Source organism: Scyliorhinus torazame, chromosome 7, assembly GCF_047496885.1.
Source record: "Scyliorhinus torazame isolate Kashiwa2021f chromosome 7, sScyTor2.1, whole genome shotgun sequence".
NCBI lineage: Eukaryota > Metazoa > Chordata > Chondrichthyes > Carcharhiniformes > Scyliorhinidae > Scyliorhinus > Scyliorhinus torazame.
Window position 1 is genome coordinate 200084743 of NC_092713.1, and position 25191 is coordinate 200109933.

Sequence of the window (25191 nt, forward strand, 5' to 3'; positions counted from 1 at the left end):
TTAAACTTTCTTTTACAGGGAGGGATGGGAAAAGTTCTGGGGAGTAGATGCCTGGGGCACTTTTCAAGCAAATTAAACTGCGCATAGGCAAAAAGATGGCCAACTTGTCTCAGGATTATCAGGCCTCATGCTTCACTTAGACAAGGGACTGTTAAAATAATTATAGTACAAGTTACATTATCTCTTGGTGAAATTATAAAAAGAAAACCTAACTCAATGCAAAACATAATCCCTTTCCCAATAAGTTTTAAAATACTAAGCTTTTGTTAATACTGACCTCTCTCTTGAATTCCTTGATTATGTGTTTGAGTAAGGCCTGGTCGAAGTCCTCACCTCCCAAGAAGGTATCCCCATTTGTGGACTTTACTTCAAAGACTCCTTTCTGAATCTCGAGCACAGATATGTCAAAGGTACCACCACCCAGATCATAGACAGCAATGCTGCAGAAGCAAGAAACCAAACAAGCCCAATGAAAGCTTCTCATTACCAGTTATTTGTTTACAATTTTACTATATACAATTCAACTGGAACTTTGTGAGCACCAGTTAAAACTTGGGTGAAGGATAGTTAGCATGGGAAATGTAGCTATTCTGCTTTTTAAAACAGGTTCTTCTCTTCAAATTACAACTATTGTGAACAGATTAGGCCATGTTATTAAGATTTTGGCTGATGGGTACCTCAACTCCATTTACCCAACTCCCTATCCTTGCTACTCTCATCTAATAAAATTTTATACATTCCAGTCTTGAAAACGTGACTGATCTGACATCCACAGCTATTTGGAGGATCTAGCCCTAGATTTTCAATCATTTTGGGGGGATAAAAGTGCATCCCAATTTAATTTCTAAAAGTTCAGCTCCAATTGTGTTATACCCTCACTTGCACAGAAAGAGCGAGTTGGCTTAATAGGTCAATGTCCCTGCTGAGGTACCACATGAACCACCTCATATGCCAATCAACAGATTCTGCTAGTCGTTTCTCTTTCACGTACATATCTAGTTTGCCTATAAATGCACTGATGCTATTTGCCTCAACCGATGTTCCTCCTAAGCTGCACAGATGTGCAATCGAGGCCGTGCAGATGACAAGTAGAGGAACGGGATTCTCATATTTGTGCGTGTGCCATGCTAACAAATTTACAGGCATTCAAATAAACACTCTGTACACAAAGGAAATTTAGAATATTCACTGGTCTAAATTCTATCTGCCAATAACTGAATAAAGAAGTTTTGTCTAATTTCTTTTACTGGATTAATCAGAAACCAACTGATATTTATGGTCCCTAGTTTTGGACTGCTCCAAAAGTGAGGTCAACATTTTTGACATCTACCTTATCAAGCTCATCATAATTTTGATAAAGACCTCCATCAATTCACCACTCGCCCTGCTCTTTTGTCAAGAAAAGTACCCCAACCTGGCAGTTCTGGTTAAGTTCCTTGTTCTGGAGTCCTGCACCACAGGGAACAGTTTCTCTGTATTTGCTCTACTCGTTTTAAGTGCCTCAAAACAATCTCTCAACCTTCTAAACTCAAGGGAATGTCCCCCTAATTTAACACTTTCAAGCCCTGGTATCATTCTGGTTAATCTACACTGCCCCCACTTCCAAGACCATTCCACCCTTCCTGAGACTCGGTGCCTAAAACTGACAAAGGATCCAAGCGGATTTGTGAAGTTGAAACCAAGACACAAAGCTTTCCTTTGTCATGAGACTTTAATTTGTCTCAATAGTCCTCTCTACTCACATGACCCCTATTATTATGTGCTCAAAACACTTAATTAAACAATGCCATTCACCTAGGTAGCATAACAATATAATTAACATACTATTAGAATATGTGCTGTACAAACTGAAATATAAACCCAGATTTTCCAGTCAGCAGAGAGGAAGCATCCAATGCCGACTTCAATTTAATCTGCCCATTTATCAATTTATGCGAGTCTTTGCATCTTTCGATGCTGGCTACAGCAGTGATCCAGGGACGAATAGAGTCAGGTGGTCAAGTGGTGAACATAATTGCAGCACAGACACCTCCCATTTCTCATCGTGACCTGAAGGCACACATCCCTTAAGGTCTGTCTTCAGTTCATTGACTTGCACTGTTTTCAACCTTGGAATCTCACTGTTATCAACATTCCCACCTCACTGACAGTGCTAGGGCCTAAATCCTCTTGTTCCTCCACAGTTATTAGACACTCAGCAGTAACTAAGTATTTAGATTTGCCCTTCTCATCTAAAGTGAACCTTTATTCTCGGTGAACTCCATCTGTTTCCCACCCAGGCTATGTTCTTTTGCAACTTTCAGCTTAATGCAAGCTTGAGATTTACAACCTTCTATTCCTTCATTTAAATCATTGATCTGTGTTTTAAAAAGATGAGGCCCACACAAATCAGGGAACACACCCATAATCACTACCCTACATCGCAACCAATTACTAGCGTTTTCCACCAGATTATCTCTAATTCAATTTGCTGTCAATACTTTGGGCATTTTGTGGAGTCGATAAAAACAACATACATCTAGCCATCACAAATCTGAAGACTATTTTCCACAATTTATATTAAATCTAACAGGTCATTAGCCACTTGGCTCAAAATTCAAGGTACAATTTGAAAAAGAATTATGCATATCTTTCCCATTTGTAAATTGAGAGGATCACAAAGATTGGAGCACCTCATCTAACCATAAATATTCGAACATTTTGCCTACTTTTTAAACTCACTGCATCAGCTCTGATCAACAGGATGACCCTCCAGATGTGCAGTTATCAGTTCACAAAGCCATTCAGAAATTTCCTCTTTAGTGTTCCAGAAATCACTGGTCTGAATCCAAATTCTACCACTTGACATACAATGGACAAACGTTTTGCGCTAGTCTACAGTTAAAAGATCTAGAGTCTCTTCTCTACTAACCACGTTATATCATATTGTAGGCAGCGGCTATACAAGAGCAACACTACAAGTTTATCCACCACTTTGAAAGTGATAGCAAAGGACGAAAAGCATGCCATTTTATTGATGGTAAAGTATGTAGCAGTAACTGCAGCAGCTTTTATTAAACAGCTGATACATGCATTTTGAAAGTTTGCAATAAGGACTGGTATTGAGCAAGAACCTAAAAAATGTTCATGAATTTGAAGTTTTACTCTTTACATACACTTTGTCTTCAGACTTGTCTAATCCATATGCTAAAGCAGCTGCTGTGGGCTCATTGATGACACGTAGAACATTCAACCCAGCAATCTGTCCAGCATCTTTTGTAGCCTAGATGGACATAGCATCACAGTTAGTTTTGAAATGTAAACAACATCATATTTTTGTTTTAGTGCAGTTTTACGGTCGGAAGTAATAAAGCAATATAGTGTAAACGTGGAATGAGCTGAACATGGTACAACCAGCACTTTCATGCAGAATTGTAGCCAACTTCTTCCATCGGGCAGGAGGTACAAAAGTCTGAGAACACGCACAAACAGATTCAAAAGCAGCTTTTTCCCTGCTGTTACCAGGTTCCTAAACGACCCTCTTATGGACTGACCTGATTAATACTACACTCCTGTATGCTTCACCCGATGACAGTGAAAACAGCGCGAGAGGCGAGTGAGCCGGGACATTGAAAACAGCGCGGGAGCTGAGTGAGCCAGGAAATTGAAAACAGCGCGAGAGGTGAGTGAGCCGGGACAGTGAAAACAGCGCGGGAGCTGAGTGAGCCGGGACAGTGAAAACAGCGCGGGAGGTGAGTGAGCCGGGACATTGAAAACAGCGTGGGAGGAGAGGGAGCCGGGACAGTGACAACAGCGCGGGAGGAGAGACAGCCGGGACAGTGAAAACAGCGCGAGAGGAGAGAGAGCCGGGACATTGAAAACAGCGCGAGAGGAGAGAGAGCCGGGACAGTGAAAACAGCGCGGGAGGAGAGAGAGCCGGGACAGTGGAAACAGCGCGGGAGGAGAGAGAGCCGGGACAGTGAATACAGCGCGGGAGGAGAGAGAGCTGGGACAGTGAAAACAGCGCGAGAGGAGAGTGAGCCGGGACATTGAAAACAGCGCGAGAGGAGAGTGAGCCGGGACTTTGAAAACAGCGCGAGAGGCGAGTGAGCCGGGACAGTGAAAACAGCGCGAGAGGAGAGAGAGCCGGGAGATTTAAAAAGCACAGGAGCTGCGAGTCAGAGCGGAGATTTTAAAAGATCGCGGCCTAGTTTCGGGAGCCGTTCGGAGGAGGAGGAGCAGTCTCTGTCAGGGAGAGAACCTGAGAACATCTAAGACACTCAGAAGGTAAGGTAAGAAGGTAAGAAAGTGATTTTTACTTTTATACCTTTTTCAATGTGTGTGTCGGGGGGGAAACTGAACTGACATCACAGAAAAGCTGTGACCTGAGTGGCTGGTTGGGAATCTACACTAAATTTAAAAAATTAAGCATTGGTAACTAATTAAACATAATTACTTAATTATAATTTAGAGGGGTATCTAAGCCAGAAATCGGAGAGTACTATATTTAGCTTTCGCATTTATAGTGCTAGGAAACAGATAGTTAACAGTAACTTTTAAAAAAATTTAAAAAAAAACTTTGAATTGACGCTATGTCAGTTAGAGGGGTGCAGTGCTCTGACTGTGAGATGTGGCAGGTCCGGGAGGCTTCCAGCGTCCCGGGAGGCTTCCAGCGCCCCGGATGGCTTCATCTGCAGAAAGTGCACCCAACTGGAGCTCCTCACAGACCGCATGGTTCGGTTGGAGCAGCAATTGGATGCCCTTAGGAGCATGCAGGTGGCGGAAAGCGTCATAGATCGCAGTTATATAAATGTGGTCACACCCAAGGTGCAGGCAGAGAAATGGGTGACCACTAGAAAGGGCAGGCAGTCAATGCAGGAATCACCTGTGGTTGTCCCCCTCTCGAACAGGTATACCCCTTTAGAAACTGTCGGGGGGGATAGCCTATCAGGGGAAAACAGCAGCAGCCAGAGCAGTGGCACCACGGCTGGCTCTGATGTTCAGAAGGGAGGGTCAAAGCGCAGAAGAGCAATAGTAATAGGGGACTCTATAGTCAGGGGCACAGATAGGCGCTTCTGTGGACGTGAAAGAGACTCCAGAATGGTATGTTGCCTCCCTGGTCCCAGGATGTCTCCGAAGGGGTAGAGGGCATCCTGAAGGGGGAGGGCAAACAGGCAGAGGTCGTTGTACATATTGGTACTAACGACATAGGCAGGAAGGGGCATGAGGTCCTGCAGCAGGAGTTCAGGGAGCTAGGCAGAAAGTTAAAAGACAGAACCTCTAGGGTTGTAATCTCGGGATTACTCCCTGTGCCACGTGCCAGTGAGGCTAGAAATAGGAAGATAGAGCAGCTAAACACGTGGCTAAACAGCTGGTATAGGAGGGAGGGTTTCCGTTATCTGGACCACTGGGAGCTCTTCCGGGGCAGGTGTGACCTATATAAGGACGGGTTGCATCTAAACCGGAGAGGCATAAATATCCTGGCCGCGAGGTTTGCTAGTGTCACACGGGAGGGTTTAAACTAGTATGGCAGGGGGGTGGGCACGGGAGCAATAGGTCAGAAGGTGAGAGCATTGAGGGAGAACTAGGGAATAGGGACAGTGGGGCTCTGAGGCAGAGCAGACAGGGAGAAGTTGCTGAACACAGCGAGTCTGGTGGTCTGAAGTGCATATGTTTTAATGCAAGAAGTATTACGGGTAAGGCAGATGAACTTAGAGCTTGGATTAGTACTTGGAACTATGATGTTGTTGCCATTACAGAGACCTGGTTGAGGGAAGGGCAGGATTGGCAGCTAAACGTTCCAGGATTTAGATGTTTCAGGCGGGATAGAGGGGGATGTAAAAGGGGAGGCGGAGTTGCGGTACTGGTTTGGGAGAATATCACAGCTGTATTGCGAGAGGACACCTCAGAGGGCAGTGAGGCTATATGGGTAGATATCAGGAATAAGAAGGGTGCAGTCACAATGTTGGGGGGTTTACTATAGGCCTCCCAACAGCCAGCGGGAGATAGAGGAGCAAATAGGTAGACAGATTTTGGAAAAGAGTAAAAACAACAGGGTTGTGGTGATGGAAGACTTCAACTTCCCCAATATTGACTGGGACTCACTTAGTGCCAGGGACTTAGACGGGGCGGAGTTTGTAAGGAGCATCCAGGAGGGCTTCTTAAAACAATATGTAGACAGTCCAACTAGGGAAGGGGCGGTACTGGACCTGGTATTGGGGAATGAGCCCGGCCAGGTGGTAGATGTTTCAGTAGGGGAGCATTTCGGTAACAGTGACCACAATTCAGTAAGTTTTAAAGTACTGGTGGACAAGGATAAGAGTGGTCCTAGGGTGAATGTGCTAAATTGGGGGAAGGCTAATTATAACAATATTAGGCGGGAACTGAAGAACATAGATTGGGGGCGGATGTTTGAGGGCAAATCAACATCTGACATGTGGGAGGCTTTCAAGTGTCAGTTGAAAGGAATTCAGGACCGGCATGTTCCTGTGAGGAAGAAGGATACATACGGCAATTTTCGGGAACCTTGGATAACGAGAGATATTGTAGGCCTCGTCAAAAAGAAAAAGGAGGCATTTGTCAGGGCTAAAAGGCTGGGCTACGAAGCCTGCGTGGAATATAAGGAAAGTAGGAAGGAACTTAAGCAAGGAGTCAGGAGGGCTAGAAGGGGTCACAAAAAGTCATTGGCAAATAGGGTTAAGGAAAATCCCAAGGCTTTCTACACTTACATAAAAAGCAAGAGGGTAGCCAGGGAAAGGGTTGGCCCACTGAAGGATAGGCAAGGGAATCTATGTGTGGATCCAGAGGAAATGGGCGAGGTACTAAATGAATACTTTGCATCAGTATTCACCAAAGAGAAGAAATTGGTAGATGTTGAGTCTGGAGAAGGGTGTGTAGATAGCCTGGGTCACACTGAGATCCAAAAAGACGAGGTGTTGGGTGTCTTAAAAAAATATTAAGGTAGATAAGTTCCCAGGGCCTGATGGGATATACCCCAGAATACTGAAGGAGGATGGAGAGGAAATTGCTGAGGCCTTGACAGAAATCTTTGGATCCTCACTGTCTTCAGGGGATGTCCCGGAGGACTGGAGAATAGCCAATGTTGTTCCTCTGTTTAAGAAGGGTAGCAAGAATAATCCAGGGAACTACAGGCCGGTGAGCCTTACTTCAGTGGTAGGGAAATTACTGGAGAGAATTCTTCGAGACAGGATCTACTACCATTTGGAAGCAAATGGACGTATTAGAGAGAGGCAGCATGGTTTTGTGAAGGGGAGGTCGTGTCTCACTAACTTGATAAGAGTTTTTCGAGGAGGTCACGAAGATGATTGATGCAGGTAACCATGATGTGGAGATGCCGGCGTTGAGTCTGGAGAAGGGTGTGTAGATAGCCTGGGTCCTCTGCAGGTAGGGCAGTGGATGTTGTCTATATGGACTTCAGTAAGGCCTTTGACAAGGTCCCTCATGGTAGACTAGTACAAAAGGTGAAGTCACACGGGATCAGGGGGTGAGCTGGCAAGGTGGACACAGAACTGGCTAGGTCATAGAAGGCAGAGAGTAGCAATAGAAGGATGCTTTTCTAATTGGAGGGCTGTGACCAGTGGTGTTCCACAGGGATCAGTGCTGGGACCTTTGCTGTTTGTAGTATATATATATATATATAAAAATGATTTGGAGGAAAATGTAACTGGTCTGATTAGTAAGTTTGTGGATGACACAAAGGTTGGTGGAATTGCGGATAGCGATGAGGGCTGTCAGAGGATACAGCAGGATTTAGATTGTTTGGAGACTTGGGCGGAGAGATGGCAGATGGAGTTTAATCCGGACAAATGTGAGGTAATGCATTTTGGAAGGTCTAATGCAGGTAGGGAATATACAGTGAATGGTAGAACCCTCAAGAGTATTGAAAGTCAAAGAGATCTAGGTGTACAGGTCCACAGGTCACTGAAAGGGGCAACACAGGTGGAGAAGGTAGTCAAGAAGGCATACGGCATGCTTGACTTCATTGGCCGGGGCACTGAGTATAAGAATTAGCAAGTCATGTTGCAGCTGTATAGAACCTTAGTTAGGCCACACTTGGAGTATAGTGTTGAATTCTGGTCGCCACACTACCAGAAGGACGCGGAGGCTTTAGAGAGGGTGCAGAAGAGATTTACCAGAATGCTGCCTGGTATGGAGGGCATTAGCTATGGGGAGCGGTTGAATAAACTCGGTTTGTTCTCACTGGAATGAAGGAGGTTGAGGGGCGACCTGATAGAGGTCTACAAAATTATGAGGGGCATAGACAGAGTGGATAGTCAGAGGCTTTTCCCCGGGGTATAGGGGTCAATTACTAGGGGGCATAGGTTTAAGGTGAGAGGGGCAAGGTTTAGAGTAGATGTACGAGGCAAGTTTTTTTACGCAGAGGGTAGTGGGTGCCTGGAACTCGCTACCGGAGGAGGTGGTGGAAGCAGGGACGATAGTGACATTTATGGGGCACCTCGACAAATACATGAATAGGATGGGAATAGAGGGATACGGACCCAGGAAGTGTAGATGATTGTAGTTTAGTCGGGCAGCATGGTCGGCACGGGCTTGGAGGGCCGAAGGGCCTGTTCCTGTGCTGTACATTTCTTTGTTCTTTGTATTTGCATTGTGAACCTTATGTTGCCCTATTACGTGTTTTCTTTTATTTTCATGTACTAAATGATCTGTTTGCGCTGCTCGCAAAAAAACACTTTTCACTGTACCTCGGTACACGTGACATTAAACAAATCCAATAGGTCATTGTTGCCACTGTAATATTGTAATTTTAGTTTCCTTTCACACTGGCATTAAGAGCCACCAATATTTAAGGTCTCAATTTACAGTAGTTGTTCCAATACTGTAGCTATGTAACAATTGAAAGACAACATTAAGGATGTATTCACACTAATGAAGCATAGCAAAGACTCCCTGCCAGAAACACAGGTTCTTATTACTTCCCTCTGATGTCAGTTCAGGCCACAACAGAACTTAGCCAAAGCTGATTTCTTAAAAATTGCAGACTATAAATGCATCAGGTAAAAAACAACCAAATTAACAAAAGTACTTGTACAACTTTTGATTTTACCTGTCTCTGGGAGTCATTGAAATATGCAGGAACTGTAACAACAGCATTCTTTGCCGTCTGTCCCAAGTAACTTTCTACAAACAGAAAATTGATGTCAGAATCATTAAATGCAAAATAATTGAATCCATATCCACTTTAGTAATATTGCACGTACAAACCAGGCCTCCGAACAGATTTCACGACCCTAAAAACTTTGACTGAGAATGTATGATTAAATTGATTCCTGATGGAGGCAGCATGGACCAATGGTATTATTAGTCATGTAGTTAACACAGATTAATCATACCCACTGATGGCACTAATGTCTGGAAAAATGTAACCAATTTGAATAAAAACTTCAAAATCTTTAACTTGAATTTGTAAACACCTAGAAAGCTCTTAACTTGAAAAAGTTCAAAGCTGTCCTGTGCCATTATTGTTCCTACCTGCTGTTTCCTTCATCTTCATCAGGACAAATGCCCCAACTTGGCTTGGAGAGTACATTTTCCCATGAGCTTCCACCCAAGCATCACCATTAGAGGCACGCACAATTTTATATGGCACATTTTTCCTGCACATTATAAAAAGAAAAATGAATTTTCACCGTAGGAGAATCAAACATTAATCTTGGAAGTTTTATTTTAAATAATAATTTGTTTAAATGTTAAACTTGCATATCTTCCTGTACTTCAGTGTCATCAAAACGTCGCCCAATTAAGCGCTTTGTGGCATATAAAGTGTTCTTTGGGTTGGTTACAGATTGTCTTTTCGCTGGCATCCCAACCAAACGTTCACCATCTGCCGTAAAAGCAACTACAGAAGGAGTTGTTCTGGTACCTTCTGAATTTTCAAGTACCTGGAACACAATGCAACAGTTATGAAAAATATCTAAGCAACAGGAACACACATGCATGATACCCAGCCACTACAAATTCATTTAGTGGTCAGGATCTTAAAAACAGAAATGTCAGCAAGACAAACAGTTCAACAAAGCAAGCAAATGTTTATCATAGCAGACACTAGGTTGCGTAGATTATTTTTTTCCATTTAGAGGGTGGCACAGTGGTTAGCACTGTTGCATCATGGTGCCGAGGAGCCTGGTTCAATCCCGCCCCACTGCCACGGCGCCTAGGACCTGGGTTTGATCGTGTCCCCAGGTCACTGTCCGTGTGGAGTTTGCAAATTCTCCCCTCGTCTGCATGGGTCTCACCCCCACAACCCAAAGATGTGCAGGGTAGGTGGATTGACCACACTAAATTGCTCCTTAATTGGAAAATGTTTTAAAATGTTCTATTCTGTTTAAGAACCAACTATAATTCATAAACTGACAAACAATGTACAGACATAGTCTGAATGCAAGTTTTGCCTAGCTCTGAAACATTAAGGATTGCTCTGAGCATTAACATTTTCAACCAATGCTTAAATTTATGGAGTGAAACAGCTTTTGTCTGCAAACAATGATACATCCATCGTTAAAACACCATTTGCATAGAGAACCAAAATGTGGCATCACCAAAACATGCCAACAACTGAGGTCCTTGTACAACAAGAAATGTTAAACAAACCATTTACTGATATTCCAGGAATTGAACAGAGAGAAAAGAAATGCATGTCTATGCCTTGTACAAGTCTTACTCACTGGAATTCCAGCTTCCATCTTTGCATTTTTTAATAGTACTTTTCTTGGTCTCTCTTTCTTCATGTCAGACTAATTTCTGACAGACCTCTCCAACTCATTCATTTATATATTTCCCACATCAAAACTCCTATACTGACACCCTCACCAACACAATGTATCCAATTCTCTAGCCCTCCATCTGCAAAGATACCAATGTTTTGGTTGATTTCCTGCCTGAATGCCTTGCATCCACATTCAATTACCAAACATTTAAAGTCTCTTATGCCTGCCACTTCCCACTAAACAACCAGCATCTTCTGCAGCCTCAAGTCTGCACAATGCAAGCTTCAATGTACATTGTATGGCAATTCTAAAGAGCAGGACCAATTTTAAACTTATTTTCTCCATTGGCAACCAACTCCGCTACCATCCACCTTCCACTCCATAAATCCATAATTCAAGACAAAATGAGCACGCATTTAGAAATGTATATGCTAATCAATAAGCGGCAGAACAGGTTTGAAGCTAATCATAGGTCACCTACTTAACATATTTTTTGATAAAAGGAAGGAAGTGATTGCTCTAGAGACGATGCAGAGGAGAGTCACCAGGATGGCTGGAGTGTTTCAGCTATCAAAAGAGACTGGATAACCTGGGTTGTTTTCCTTGGAGCAGAGGGCGAACCTGATGGAGGTGTATAAAATTATGAGGGGCAAAGGTAAGGTGGACAGGAAGAACATTTTCCCCTTGGTGGAGGGGTCAATAACTAGGGAACATAGATTTATGGTAAGGTCAGGAGGTTTAGCGGGGATTGGAGGGTGGTTGGAATCTGGAACTCACTGCCTGAAAGGGTGGTAGAGGTAAGAATCCTCACAACATTTAAGAAGTATTTAGATGAGCACGTGAAATGCCATAGCATCCAAGGGCTGGAACATGGGATCAGAATAAATAGATGGTCAGCGTGGACACAATGGGCCTCCTTCCGTGCTGTAAAAACTTTGAGACTCTATGGTTGGATAGATAACATGACAGTACAATATTGGGGGGGGGGGGGGGGGAAACGACATTTACATTACGGGGGGAACATTTGATCAATATGGTTCTCGCAGGAGGCTCAATACAAAACTATGCATCATAGTATGAAAGCTAGATGAGTGGCAGGAAAACAAGCGTTGGCATTAATAGGTATTATTCATATTAGAGATGAGCTGGAGGTCACATTACAATGGCCAGTGCTTATATGCTTTTGATACCGACACAAATAGATTATTTGGACTTTGGCGTGGCAAGTAAAAAAAGCTGAAACTTGGTGACATTAATGGGGCACTATAATCTGGGGGCTGATTGTAGTTATTGGAAATTAATTGGAAACTCACCTGTGAAAATAAGAATCGGCTCAAAGTACAGTCGTTGGTTAGACGTGCAAAGTGAATAAAGACTAGACCCCAGTGTTCTATTCTGTGGGACGTTATGCTATATCTGCAACAAACCTTGGCAAGATCATATAAGAATGCTAAGCAGCTCTGGACGCAATACTGCAAAAATAATAGAGGCACTGGAGAGGGTAGAGAAGATTTACAACGATAATACGGTGTGGATATACACATCAGGAAGGAATCAACAGATGGCGGGATCTCTTTTCTCTTTAAGATTTGAGGAGTGGCCTAATAGGTGTTGAAAATGTATTAATGGGATTGATACGAATAAAGTAGATGCAAGGGAGAATATTTTCTCTTGTTGAAAGTTGCACAACTCATCAATACATAATAGTCAAGTCCAGAGATAAATTCAATAGCAATTTTTTTTACCCAAAGCAGGGGTTCCCAGACAGTGGGTTATAAGCTCGGAGGTAGAAACGGCAGACGTGCAGCTTAAACAATTTTGACAGCTCGGTGGCACAGCGATTAGCACGGTTGCTTAACAGCGCCAGGGTCCCAGGATCGATTCTCGACTTGGGTCACTATCTGTGCGGAGTCTGCACGTTCTCAGTGTCTGCGCGGGTTTCCTCCGGGTGCTCCGGTTTCGTTCCAGTCCAAAGATGTGCAGGTTAGGTGGCTAGGCCATGCTAAATTGCCCTCAGTGTCCAAAAAAGGTTACGTGGGGTTACTGGGATAGGGTGGAGGTGTGGGGTTCCTCCCAAGAGCCCGTGCAAACTTGATGGGCCGAATGGCCTCCTTCTGCACTGTAAATCCTATGCCTATGTCAAAAGCTGAGGTCCCTTTCAACGTTTTCTTTTGTTGGTGTACCTAGCTTTACCCTCTCTTCTCGGAGGTCTGTTGCTGCTGCAAACAGTCCGTAAAATGGTAGGTCTTTGCTTTTTTCAACACTGGGTTTTGCACGGAGTGCTGAATTTGGTGCATTTGAGTGCAAGAGTGAGTTTGGGGACTGAGGGAGTTTAAGGGTTCATTTTTATCTAAAGTCTAGTCTTTCTTTTATTTAGTTAATTAACTTAAAAGTTGCTGTTTGGTTTAGACCTTTTATATGGTCTTACTACTCTAATTTAACAAATAGGGAAATATTTTTCTATGTGTTTATGCCTTTTTAAATTTTTTGGTTTTTCTGTGTATTTTGAGAATTTATGACCTGCACGTTTATCTACACGTGCAGGATTAGGCCAGCATCCGCCACTGACACTGGCGTGATGCTGGGTGTGAAAACCAAGGAAAAGAACATAAAGGAACTGATGGATGAAACAAAAGTGGGGAGTGCCCCAAAACAACGAGTGGAGCACAGTCCAAAAAGAACGAGAAAGGAAACAAAAACTTATCACAAACCCGTCAAATTAAAGCGTGAGAATTGGGGTTGATAAGGCAATCCAACCCCTGCGGTGCCCACCGAGCACGGAAGGCCTCTAGTGTGCCCGTGGACACCGTATGCTCCTGCTCCAGGGACACCCGGCCACGAACGAGGCCGCGGAAGATGGGCAGACAGTCAGGCTGGACAACCCCCTCGGTCGCCCGCTGCCTGGACCAATAAATGGCAAGTTTGGCCAGGCCCAAGAGCAAGTTCACGAGGAGGTCCTCCGCCTTTCCTGCCCCCCTCCGCACCGGATGCCCGTAGATCAGGAGCGTGGGGCTGAAGTGCAAAGAAAACCTCAACAACAACGTTGTCAAGAAACCAAAAAGGGAGTGCAGCTTAGGACAGACAACATAAACGTGCTCCACGGTCTCCACCAGGCCGCAAAGGTGGCAGGTCTCTGGCAGAGCCGTGAAGTGATTTAAGCGATAATTGCATGCCACTACCATGCACAACACCCTCCACCCCAGGTCCCCTAGTTTTATGGGGAGGACACCTCCGTAGAGGGACCTCCAGTGGGGACCACTGCCGCCGGACAGCAACGATGCACGCCAAGGCATGTCCGGGCGACGGCAAAGAGGTGGAAAGTGTGCAGCCTCCAGCTCGGGGCCAAACACAGGCTCCCCACCACTCCCTGGAGCCCGTGTGGTGGTCTCTCCGGGCCCCTCATGTTGTTGTGAGGCGGCGGTAACACAAGGTGAGGCTGTGGCCTTGGAATTGATTGAAACGGGCAAGGGGTCAGTACCCGTGATTGGGCCAAGGAGTGAATGGGTCCTTTCCGACCACCGTGCAGTCTTCTTTTTTGCCTTTTTTGGGCTGCCTCTGGTCTAGCGGAGGCTCCCTCTCCCCCCTGCCAGCAGCCGTGGTGTAATCGGGGGCCGGCTGCTGGGCAGATGATGAGGTGGTAGAGAGGGGGGCAGTGCCAGCCGCAGCCACCGTGGAGATGGTGTTGGCGGCGGCCGTTAGGGTGGGGCAGTTCCGGCGAATATGCCCCAGCCCTCTACAGGCATGGCACCGCATGCCGTCCGCCGACCAAAATACCTTGTGGCCCTCCCCTTGGTGCGTGACCACAAAACCTCCCTCGGTGACCTCCTCCCGGGTTAGGCGGATAAAAACCTGTCGCCCGGAAGTAGAATACATGGCGGAGGGAGGGGTCCCGAAGGCCGAGCGTCAGCGGTGCCACCCCGGACCTGACCTTCCCCAGTAGGTTGAGATGGGGGAGGAGCAGCTCAGTGGGAAGGTAGGGTGGAACGTTTGAAAGAACGACACCCTCGGCGGTGGCCTCCAGCGGGTCCACCGCCACATGTGTCCCGCCCACCGTGAGCCCCCTTTCCAGGGCCCGGTGGACCGCCTGCTCGGCCCGCAGGAAAACACGGCCTTGCCGTACATCCGGGAGGGGGCTACGATGGCCGAAGGGCCGACAACCCCTGCCATCGCACGGGTGCGCGGCTCGATGATCATGGTGCGATGGGCATAGCACTTCACCCCCAGTAAGTGCTTGGCCGCCCTGCCCCTGGCAGAGTGGAGGATGCCCCAGAGGTGCTGGCCATGCCCATCCCTGGTACGGCCTGGCCGTGCGTAAAACAATGAAAGGGGAAAGGAGGTAGGGACGTGACACCTTAAGCACAGGTGCCACAAGGGAAGGCGCTGCAGAGCAGTGGGGCAGCGTTCTTCAGCCCTGGAGGGGCCCAAGGTAATGTTCAAAGCTGCCCCACTCTCGCCACAGGTGGTAGAAAGACAGGCTCTTCAGCCCTGCAGGGGCCCGAAATAAAGTATTTTGCCGCAGCCCCAGGTGGTCCCACTCCCACCTCAGGCAGTGGGTGGGAGGACAGAAGGCTGGCAGCAGGGCCTTCACCCCAGGATGGGGCCTGCAGCAAAAGGCCCCTGTATGTTCCCACTCGCACCTCAGGCAGAGGGGTGGAAGTGTAGCAACCTGGGTTGGCCACTTCCCGACGTAAAATGGAGATCCGCTAAGAATGCAGGGAAATTCAGTCAAACGCAGGAAAAACAAGCAGGTGCAAAGATTCCTGTATGTCAGAACTTGCAGGAACCCAGACAGCACTGAAACTAACAACCATCTACATATTGATGAGCGATCACCGGGAACAATTGGTTAACGGTAGGGTTCTTGGCAATGTGGAGGAGCAGAGAGATCTTGGGGTCTATGTTCATACATCTTTGAAAGTTGCCACTCAAGTGGATAGAGCTGTGAAGGCGGCCTATGGTGTGCTAGCGTTCATTAACAGAGGGATTGAATTTAAGAGCCGTGAGGTGATGATGCAGCTGTACAAAACCTTGGTACGGCTACATTTGGGAGTACTGTGTACAGTTCTGGTCGCCTCATTTTAGGAAGGATGTGGAAGCTTTGGAAAAGGTGCAAAGGAGGTTTACCAGGATGTTGCCTGGAATGGAGAGTAGGTCTTACGAGGAAAGGTTGAGGGTGCTAGGCCTTTTCTCATTAGAACGGAGAAGGATGAGGAGCGACTTGATAGAGGTTTATAAGATGATCAGGGAATAGATAGAGTAGACAGTCAGAGACTTTTTCCCCGTGTGGAACAAACTATTACAAGGGGATAAGGTGAATGGTGGAAAATATAGGGGGGATGTCAGAGGTAGATTCTTTACCCAGAGAGTAGCGGGGGCATGGAATGCACTGCCTGTGGAAGTAGTTGAGTCAGAAACATTAGGGACCTTCAAGCAGCTATTGGATAGGTACATGGATTACGGTAGAATGATTATAGTGTAGATTAATTTGTTCTTTAAGGGCAGCACGGTAGCATTGTGGATAGCACAATTGCTTCACAGCTCCAGGGTCCCAGGTTCGATTCCGGCTTGGGTCACTGTCTGTGCGGTGTCTGCACATCCTCCCCGTGTGTGCGTGGGTTTCTCTGGGTGCTCCGGTTTCCTCCCACAGTCCAAAAATGTGGTTAGGTGGATTGGCCATGATAAATTGCCCTCAAGTGTCCAAAATTGCCCTTAGTGTTGGGTGGGGTTACTGGGTTGTGGGGATAGGGTGGAGGTGTTGACCTTGGGTAGGGTGCTCTTTCCAAGAGCCAGTGCGGACTCGATCGGCCGAACGGCCTCCTTCTGCACTGTAAGTTCTATGATAATCTATGATTAATCTAGGACAAAGGTTCAGCACAACACCGTGGGCCAACGGGCCTGTTCTGTGCTGTATTTTTCTATGTTCTAACAGTTTTTAACCCCATCCTCAATTTCACTCTGGGAGCAGACAACATCGGAGGTAAAGTGGGGCCACATGAGGCGAAGGTTTGGGGAACACAAAGTGTTGACAGAATAAAGAAATTACTACTTCAAGGAGTGGTTTAACTGAATAGTATAGACACATTTAAGGGAAAGCTAGACAAACATCGGAGGGAAAAGAAATAGAATTACAATGGTATATTTAGATGCGAAAAGATGGGAGGCTTAAGTGGAGCATAAACATTAAACTGGACTGGCTGGACCGTTTCTCTCCTTTATTTACTATTTAACCGCCTGGTTATCTGTAATAGGCTAGGGGAATTGGGAAAAGTGTCGGAGCTGGTAAACATCAAGATGCCCTACAAAAGATTTCAAAGAGATAACAATAGGTTAGCTTACCAGAAGAAAAGTTGATACAACTTAACATGGGGAAAGGAGGAATGGGCAAATGCATGAACCCAATGGCAGGGTTGAACAGAGATCTAGGAGTTTGAATTCCCTGAAATCTCAAAGAGATCACAAACTTAAAACCAATAGCATTTGAGTTTAGAAATAAGGACTCAAGACTATCAGAATAAGAGGTAATGTCAGATCTATAGATGGTGATAGTTAGGCTACTATTAGAGTACTTGGTGCTGATTTAGGCACCTTTGAAAGTGGGTATTCAAATTGTAAAGTAAAATAAAATTCACCAGGATGATGACGACAGAGTGTGCAACCACAATCATGAAACACAAGATACTGGGACTATTTTCACAAGAAGAAAACTGAAATGAGATCTAATAGCTTAAACTTATGGAGAATTGTAAATAGGTGAAGGAAAATGCCTCTGGTGGTTACAAGAAATTATTGATTTAAAGCTATTAATTAGGAATGGCTATTTATGCAGAGAATTGAGGTAAATGCAATGCTTTGCTGCAGCAGGGAGTGGCAAAGGCCATTCTCTGGTTTGAGAAAAGGTAGTCACCTACTCAACAAATTTCTGGCATTTCTGCTACATCCTCCACTCTAGATTCAAACCCTTGTTTCTTCCATCTTTTTTCAATTCATAGCTCTCCCCATGTTTCATTCTAGATTTCCTCAACTTCCCCCCATGGCCTTATCAACCCTTCGTCCACAAAACCTATGGCATGCTCGATTAGAAAAACAGAACATTCTAGAAATACTCAGCAAATCTGGCAGAATCTGTTGAGAAAGAACCAGAGGTAACATTTCAGACCGATGATCTTTCATTGTAACTAGTGCCGTCTGCTGAGTATATCCAGTGCTTCACTTCCGAGGGTGTAGATTAGCTAGAACAACCCACCTTTGCTTGCTTGCCTTCCATCACTGCAACACAGGAATTGGTGGTGCCCAGATCAATTCCAATAACAGCACCCTTAATAGCTTCAGACCTGAGAAATACAAAAGCACAAATATTGACCTGAACTTGCATTGAATTATTTAATGGTTATAACACAAGATTCATTCTAAACCATAACTTGAAGTAGTTAGTAAACTGATGTCCAGTTATGAATGAGAATTGACCATACGCAATTACAGTTGAAGATCATCTTCCAGACACTTAATAACACAGGTGGCGTCAAATTAAGATACACTACTGCAGATAGTATCATGATCATACTGATACATTACAGGACTAATAATCCAAATAACGTAAATTCAAATTACATGGCAATTTTGAGAACTTTATTTGTTTTTTCAAAATAAGTATAGAGATAAAATGTTGATCGTCATTGAATGTGACCATGGAGCAAGTCAGATTTCTGTAAAACTTCCTTTTGTATTCAGAAATTCTATACGGAAGAAAACCTGCTGTCCTTACCCAGCCTGGCCTACATATGAATCTAGTCATTCACCAAGGTGATTGGTTCTTGCATGTCCCTTTGAGTGGTCTAAGATATTTAGAAAAAAAAGTGCCAGCGGCTCAATATGGTGGTTCATTACCCTGTCAGGGCACCTACGGATGGGCTACAAGTGCCGACTTTGCAAACATACACATTAAAAGATCCAATCATTTGGAGTTTGAGTAAAATCTAAAGCATTAAAAAATAACATATGGCTGAAAAAGCTGAATAATGACACCCCAATGTGCACACAAAGGCAGACTACAAAGTTACAAACAGGCATGACCAACATTGACACAAAATGAGAGAGCCCTGATCATCTTCCTTCGCCCTCCTCACCCAACGTACAAAATCTTGGAAGCTTCAGCTCTTTCAAGTTTGGATGATTTACAAATCTGGAGTGGATTTTAAGCACCGTTTTGGAGTCATCCAGACCCACAAACATTTAAATTTCAAAATTACTCAGAATGTCTATACTTAAAGAGGACATCACTTTCTTGATATCACCAAACAGGCTACAAGTTGGTGACCAAAGATTAGTGGCTGAAGCACAAGGATACTATTGCGCACGCTCACTCATAACCAAGAAATAAACATTCACCACCACGGCCAAAATCTGTTCAACACTGTTTTAAATTTATGAGAATAAATGTAACATTAAACTAGAATTACAAAATGTCACTAAGCTTCTAAAAGCACTAGTCACGAGAAGGCAGTAGCAAGATAATTGCAATAAAACTCACGCATAATTGCGTCTTGCCAACGATCGAAGTACATCCTGGCTCAGTCCGTTCCAATGACCCTGCAAAATAAATATCTTGGTGTTAACACTTTTCCATCATTTGCACTTTTTCTTTTTATTGCAGACTAATTAAGCCTTTCTAGTAAGGGTGGTGGATTAAACCACAAATTTCACCATTCATTTTGTGCCCGATGATACTGCTGTAACCAGGTTGCAAAGGAGCAACTAATGAATTACAGACATTCCCAGACTTACAAAACTTGATTCTTCAAAAAACTTCATCTTAAGTCAAAGCGGCACAAATCGGAACGAATTTTCCCATAATAATGTTATAAATCTGGGATTAGTTCCTGATCCAAGATCTGACACCCTATTTTCACCAAAATAACCCAGAATTTTGTACTTAATCAAGCATTAAAATGTAATAGAGCAATAAGTCAATTTTAAGAAACAGTTTGAAAACACAAAGATTCACCAAGTAAAAATGCACTGGAACAGCAACTGTGTGTTTTGAGTCAAGATAGGTGACGCAGAACACTGATGCGCACATATGAATGTTTGAACGTGCTCACTGACGCAGGTTTGTAAAGTCAAAACAGGGTGTCAATTTCTAAACGTTGCGAGTACCATTCGTTATAAAGTCGAGGACTGCCTGTCTTCAAAAAGCGACCCCAAAATACTTGGGAGAACAGTTATTCTGCAGTCTATGACATGAACGATAAATGTAGTATAACATTGCCAGGCTATACATTGCCAGACCACCTCCCTCACCAATATGGCTTCATACTAGTTACAGCATAACTGCAATTAATGCAAATTAAGATCATCAATTTAACTACCATTTGGACTCCAGAAAATGTTATTTTGCCAGGCAACAATATGAAGCCACCAGTATAGCAGCTTTGCTAACTCCATTCCACTTTAGCTCGGCCCCATCATTAAGCAGACACATTATCCACATCCTAATTGCATAGAGGATGGAGAGAGTATTTTAAGTTATAGTACCCGATTAGTGAGCTAGAAAAAGCAGACATCTTGGAGCATCTCAAAAAAGCATGGAGCTTCTTCATCTTTAAAATTCAATATCACAACTCCAGAATTGTAGGCAATATATCCTGGAGACAGAAATCATTCTCAGGCATATCCAGGCTAGCTCTCCGAAAGAGCTATTCATGCATTTGCATTTCCTCACTCTTCCCAATTTTTATTTTACCAAAATGTTTATCTACTTCCTTTCTCAAATCTGCTTCCAGCAGTTTTGGGTCATCTCAATCGTAACAACTGCCTCCAAAACAAACAAAAAAAAACTTACTTCTTCCATTGCTTATTGAATGTTTAAAATTTACATACTCTAGTCATTGATTAACCACTAGTTGAAGTAGCTTTCCTTAGAGATGCTGGGGGCAGGGAGATGGATTCGTGGAAATTGATGCAGGATGTAAAGTGTAATCAGGAGACTATTGGAATATTCAGGTCAGGGCTAGGGTTTGGTGACGTGGACCAAGGAGGAGGTAGCTACAGGAGATAGAGAAGAAGGCAAATGATTTTTTATGATGAAATCAGAAGCTCAGCCTGGATAAATAATTGGAATCTGGAGCGAAGCAGTGGACTTTGTAGGGTTCAAAGGCTGATATGTTTTGGGGGCTTAAGAGTTCTGTGGCCTAGGACAAGAGAAATTATTAGTGGAGAAATGTGTTACAGCAGAATTTTGGGAGGAAGAGATGCGACATCAACCAAATCATTCCATTTTAAAAGGGAGCCTCGAGAGGGACCAGAGGGTTGACATGAATTTGCAGGTGGAAGGACAAGATGGTTAAAAATGGGACACTTGGCTTTATACAAATGGGACACTTGACCAATTCTGGCCATCACATTTTAAGGAGGATGTCAGAACTCTGGGAGTGCAGATCAGATCAATCAAAGTGATGTCAATACTGAGAGACCTCAGTTCAATGGAGAAATTCAAGAAGTTGGAATTTTATCCTTAGAGCATAAGTTAAGGGGAGATTTAATAAAGGTGCTTAAAATGATTAGGATTGAGAGAAAATGGTTTCACCAGTGATCATAAGACGGAGTTTTATGTTAATTGGCAAAAGAACCAGAGTGTAGGTGAGTTTTTTTTTTAATGCAGTGAGTTATGAGGATTAGTAATGCACTATCTGAAAGGGTCAGGAAAGCAGTTTGATTCATAACCTCTGAAAAAAACTGGATATTTACAAACTACAAAAATGTGAGGGGCTGTGGGAAAATAGGAGTAAGACTAATTGAACAGCTCATCCATAGATCTGGCAATATAGCCCATCTGGCTTCAACATGCACAATAAACTTTTACGAGGATACCCTAGCTACGATTGAACAGATAGGAGTGAAAGCAAATGAGGGCAGACCCACTCAGCTAAAGAAGAGCGAGGTGGCAGAAGGCAGCGAGGTGGCTGTCTTTAAGGCTGAGAATGACATAGGAGAGCGCATCCATAAGACATAGGAGCGGAAGGCCATTCGGCCCATCGAGTCCACGCCACCATTCAATCATGGCTGATTTCAACTCCATTTGCCCGCTCTCTCTCCATAGCCCTTAATTACTCGAGAAATCAAGAATTTATCAACTTCTGTCTTAAAGACACTCAACGTCCCGGCCTCCACCGCCCTCTGTGGCAATGAATTCCACAGACCCACCACTCTCTGGCTGAAGAAATGTCTCCTCATCTCTGTTCTAAAGTGACTCACTTTTATTCTAAGACTGTGCCCCCGGGTCCTAGTCTCCCCTGCTAATGGAAACAACTTCCCTATGTCCACCCTATCTAAGCCATTCATTATCTTGTAAGTTTCTATTAGATCTCCTCTCAACCTCCTAAACTCCAATGAATATAATCCCAGGATCCTCAGACGTTCATCGTATGTTAGGCCTACCATTCCTGGGATCATCTGTGTGAATCTCCGCTGGACCCGCTCCAGTGCCAGTATGTCCTTCCTGAGGTGCGGGGCCCAAAATTGCTCACAGTATTCTAAATGGGGCCTAACTAATGCTTTATAAAGCTTCAGAAGTACATCCCTGCTTTTATATTCCAAGCCTCTTGAGATAAATGACAACATTGCATTTGCTTTCTTAATTACGGACTCAACCTGCAAGTTTACCTTTAGAGAATCCTGGACTAGGACTCCCCAAGTCCCTTTGCACTTCAGCATTATGAATTTTGTCACCGTTTAGAAAATAGTCCATGCCTCTATTCTTTTTTCCTCGCACTTGTCCAAGTTGAATTTCATCAGCCATTTCTTGGACCACTCTCCTAAACTGTCTAAATCTTTCTGCAGCCTCCCCACCTCCTCAATACTACCTGCCCCTCCACCTATCTTTGTATCATCGGCAAACTTAGCCAGAATGCCCCCAGTCCCATCATCTAGATTGTTAATATATAAAGAGAACAGCTGTGGCCCCAACACTGAACCCTGCGGGACACCACTCGTCACCGGTTGCCATTCCGAAAAATAACCTTTTGTCCCAACTCTCTGCCTTCTGCCTGACAGCCAATCGTCAATCCATGTTAGTGCCTTGCATCAATCAAGGTCATGGGGAAAAGATGATGGCATAGCGGTCATGTCTCTGGACTAGTAATCCAGAGATCTAGGCTAATGCTCGGGGACATGGGTTTAAAAATAAAACCACCATGGCAGCTGGTGGAATTTAAATTGACTTACTAAAAATCTGAGATTGAAAAGTTAGTCTCTGCCATGATGACGAAGCTGTCAGGGATTGTTGTAAAAGCCCATGTGGTGCACTAATGCCCTTTAGGATATCTGTCATCCTCACCCTGTCTGCCCTACATATGAATGCAGACCCACAGCAATGTAGTTGACATGAAACTGCCCCCTGAAATGACCTAGCAAGCCACTCAGTTCAAGGGCAATTAGGGGTGGACAACAAATGCTGGCCTTGCCAATAATGCATACGTCCCTATAAATTTTAAAAACTGCAAATTTTGAACATGTGCACCTGAGACTCAAGTCCACAACAATGTAAATAGCTGCCTTCGCCTGTGCAATTGTCAATTTAGTCGCAGCGATTGCCTAATTGTGTTTTTTTTTATAAACTGTGCCAACAAGGATCAAAAGATGGATCTACTCAAATTCACTTCAGTTTGGACCTAAACAATTAAGCAATAGACGTAACACTTTAGTGTGGGCCACGTTTGAACCCAACTTCCGGGAGGTAAAGAGGTGCCATACTAATACATGAGGAATTTATGAATGAGAGTAGATCTTCGAGCCCTCAAGTCTGTTACATCAGATTCCCAACTTTTGTTGCACGTTGCTCGGTATCCTGACTTAACAATGACCTCAGTCAACTGACGGCCAGAATGCTCAGCTTCTGGGGGGCAGGGGATTGCGAGTTCCAGATTTACACACCCCTGGATAACGAAATGCTTCCTGATTTCAGACAAAATCGTCTGGCTATAAATGTTAAAACTATTGTTCCTTGACCTGGATTCTCCCACCAGAAAAAATAGTTTTGTATTTATTTTTAAGTACCTCTTGTAAATCGCTATTCAATCTCCTATTCTCCCATTGGATGGCATGGTGGCACAGTGGAGTGGTTGGCACTGCTGCTTGTGCCAGGGTTCAATTCTAGCCTTGGGTGACAGTCTGTGAGGCGTTTGCACATTCTCCCAGTGTCTTTGTGGGTTTCCAAGGGTGCTCCAGTTTCCTCCAACAGTCCAAAGATGTGCAGGTTAGGTGGATTGGCTATGCTAAATCAGCACTATGTGTCCAAAGGTTGGATGGGGTTACTGGGATAGGGTGGGGATTGGGTCTGCGTAGGATGCTCTTTCAAATGAAAAGAGAAACTGCTGTAAAATCTCAGCAGATCTGGCAGTATCTGTAAGGAGAGAAAAGAGCTAAAGTTCTGAGTCCAGATGACCCTTTGTCAAAGTTGGGTCATCTGGACTCCAAACGTTAACTCTTTTCTCTCTTTACAGATACTGCCAGACCTGCTAAGACTTTTCAGCATTTTCTCTTTTGGTTTCAGATTCCAGCATCAGCAGTAATTTGCTTTTATCCGGCGGTCTTTCAAATAGTCGGTGCAGGCTCGATGGGCCAAATGGCCTCCATCTCCACTGTACGGATTCTATGAAATCAGGTTTATACAAACCGACCTCATAATTTAACTTTTCGGATCCCACTATTGGGAGGGGGGGTTCTGTACCACCGGGAGGAATGAGGCCGGAATCTTGCCGTTCCATATGGAATTTCACCGGATTGAAGACAGCAGCGAAACAGGTGTGGGGCCAGGAGCTGTGAGCCCCGCCCGCACCCCGGAGTCTCCCATCCGAGGAACATGCTGAAGGTCAGCGAGGCTCTGGGGCCCGGGATCCACCGCCTCCATCGAGAGGATACCAGGCCGGAACAACAGGCAGGCCTGGCCTCCAGCCCGGGGGTTTCGGTGTTCACACTCTCTAACATCACCCTCAAGCCACTCCCCTCCCCAGGCGGCAGCAATCCCCCGTCTCTCTCCTCACTTACCCTACCGGCGGCGGCCAGGCGCCGAGAGGCCGAGCACACCAGGTAGAACATGGCGATGGCGGGTTGCTAGGTGGTCCGTGCGCAATGAGGTCCGTGCGGCTCCGGGGCCGGGCAGAGGCGGTCCGCTCGGGATTCGGCTCCGGGTGGGTACTCTGAGTCGGCGCAGTCTCTCGGATAGGGACTCTGGGCCGGCGCTGCCGCTCGCGGCTCCGGGTGGGGACTCTGGGCCGGCGCTGCCGCTCGCGGCTCCGGGTGGGGACTCTGGGCCGGCGCTGCCGCTCGTGGCTCCGGGTGGGGACTCTGGGCCGGCCTGCCTCTCGCGCTGCTTCTGGAAATTTCGGCCAGCTGCACGTGCTTCGCCGTCGGAGGCGGTCGTCAAGGAAGGACCCCGAACGCTCTCATCTACACCGTGCCTGAGGAGAAG

At 45.0% G+C, this 25191-nt stretch overlaps 1 protein-coding gene across 1 annotated transcript in view; it reads right to left on the reverse strand.

Moving 5' to 3' along the window:
- Positions 1–25025, reverse strand: part of hspa9 (heat shock protein 9) — a 40213-nt gene extending 15188 nt beyond the window's left edge. Inside the window, exons 1-8 of the mRNA XM_072511937.1 lie at positions 24768–25025; positions 19255–19313; positions 17971–18058; positions 9721–9902; positions 9493–9617; positions 9068–9141; positions 3156–3262; positions 278–440 (exon numbers count right to left, since the gene is read on the reverse strand). Coding sequence (XP_072368038.1) covers positions 278–440; positions 3156–3262; positions 9068–9141; positions 9493–9617; positions 9721–9902; positions 17971–18058; positions 19255–19313; positions 24768–24818 — 849 coding nt within the window. The 5' untranslated portion in view covers positions 24819–25025. The remainder of the gene's footprint in view (positions 1–277; positions 441–3155; positions 3263–9067; positions 9142–9492; positions 9618–9720; positions 9903–17970; positions 18059–19254; positions 19314–24767) is intronic.
- Positions 25026–25191: the final 166 nt, after the last annotated feature.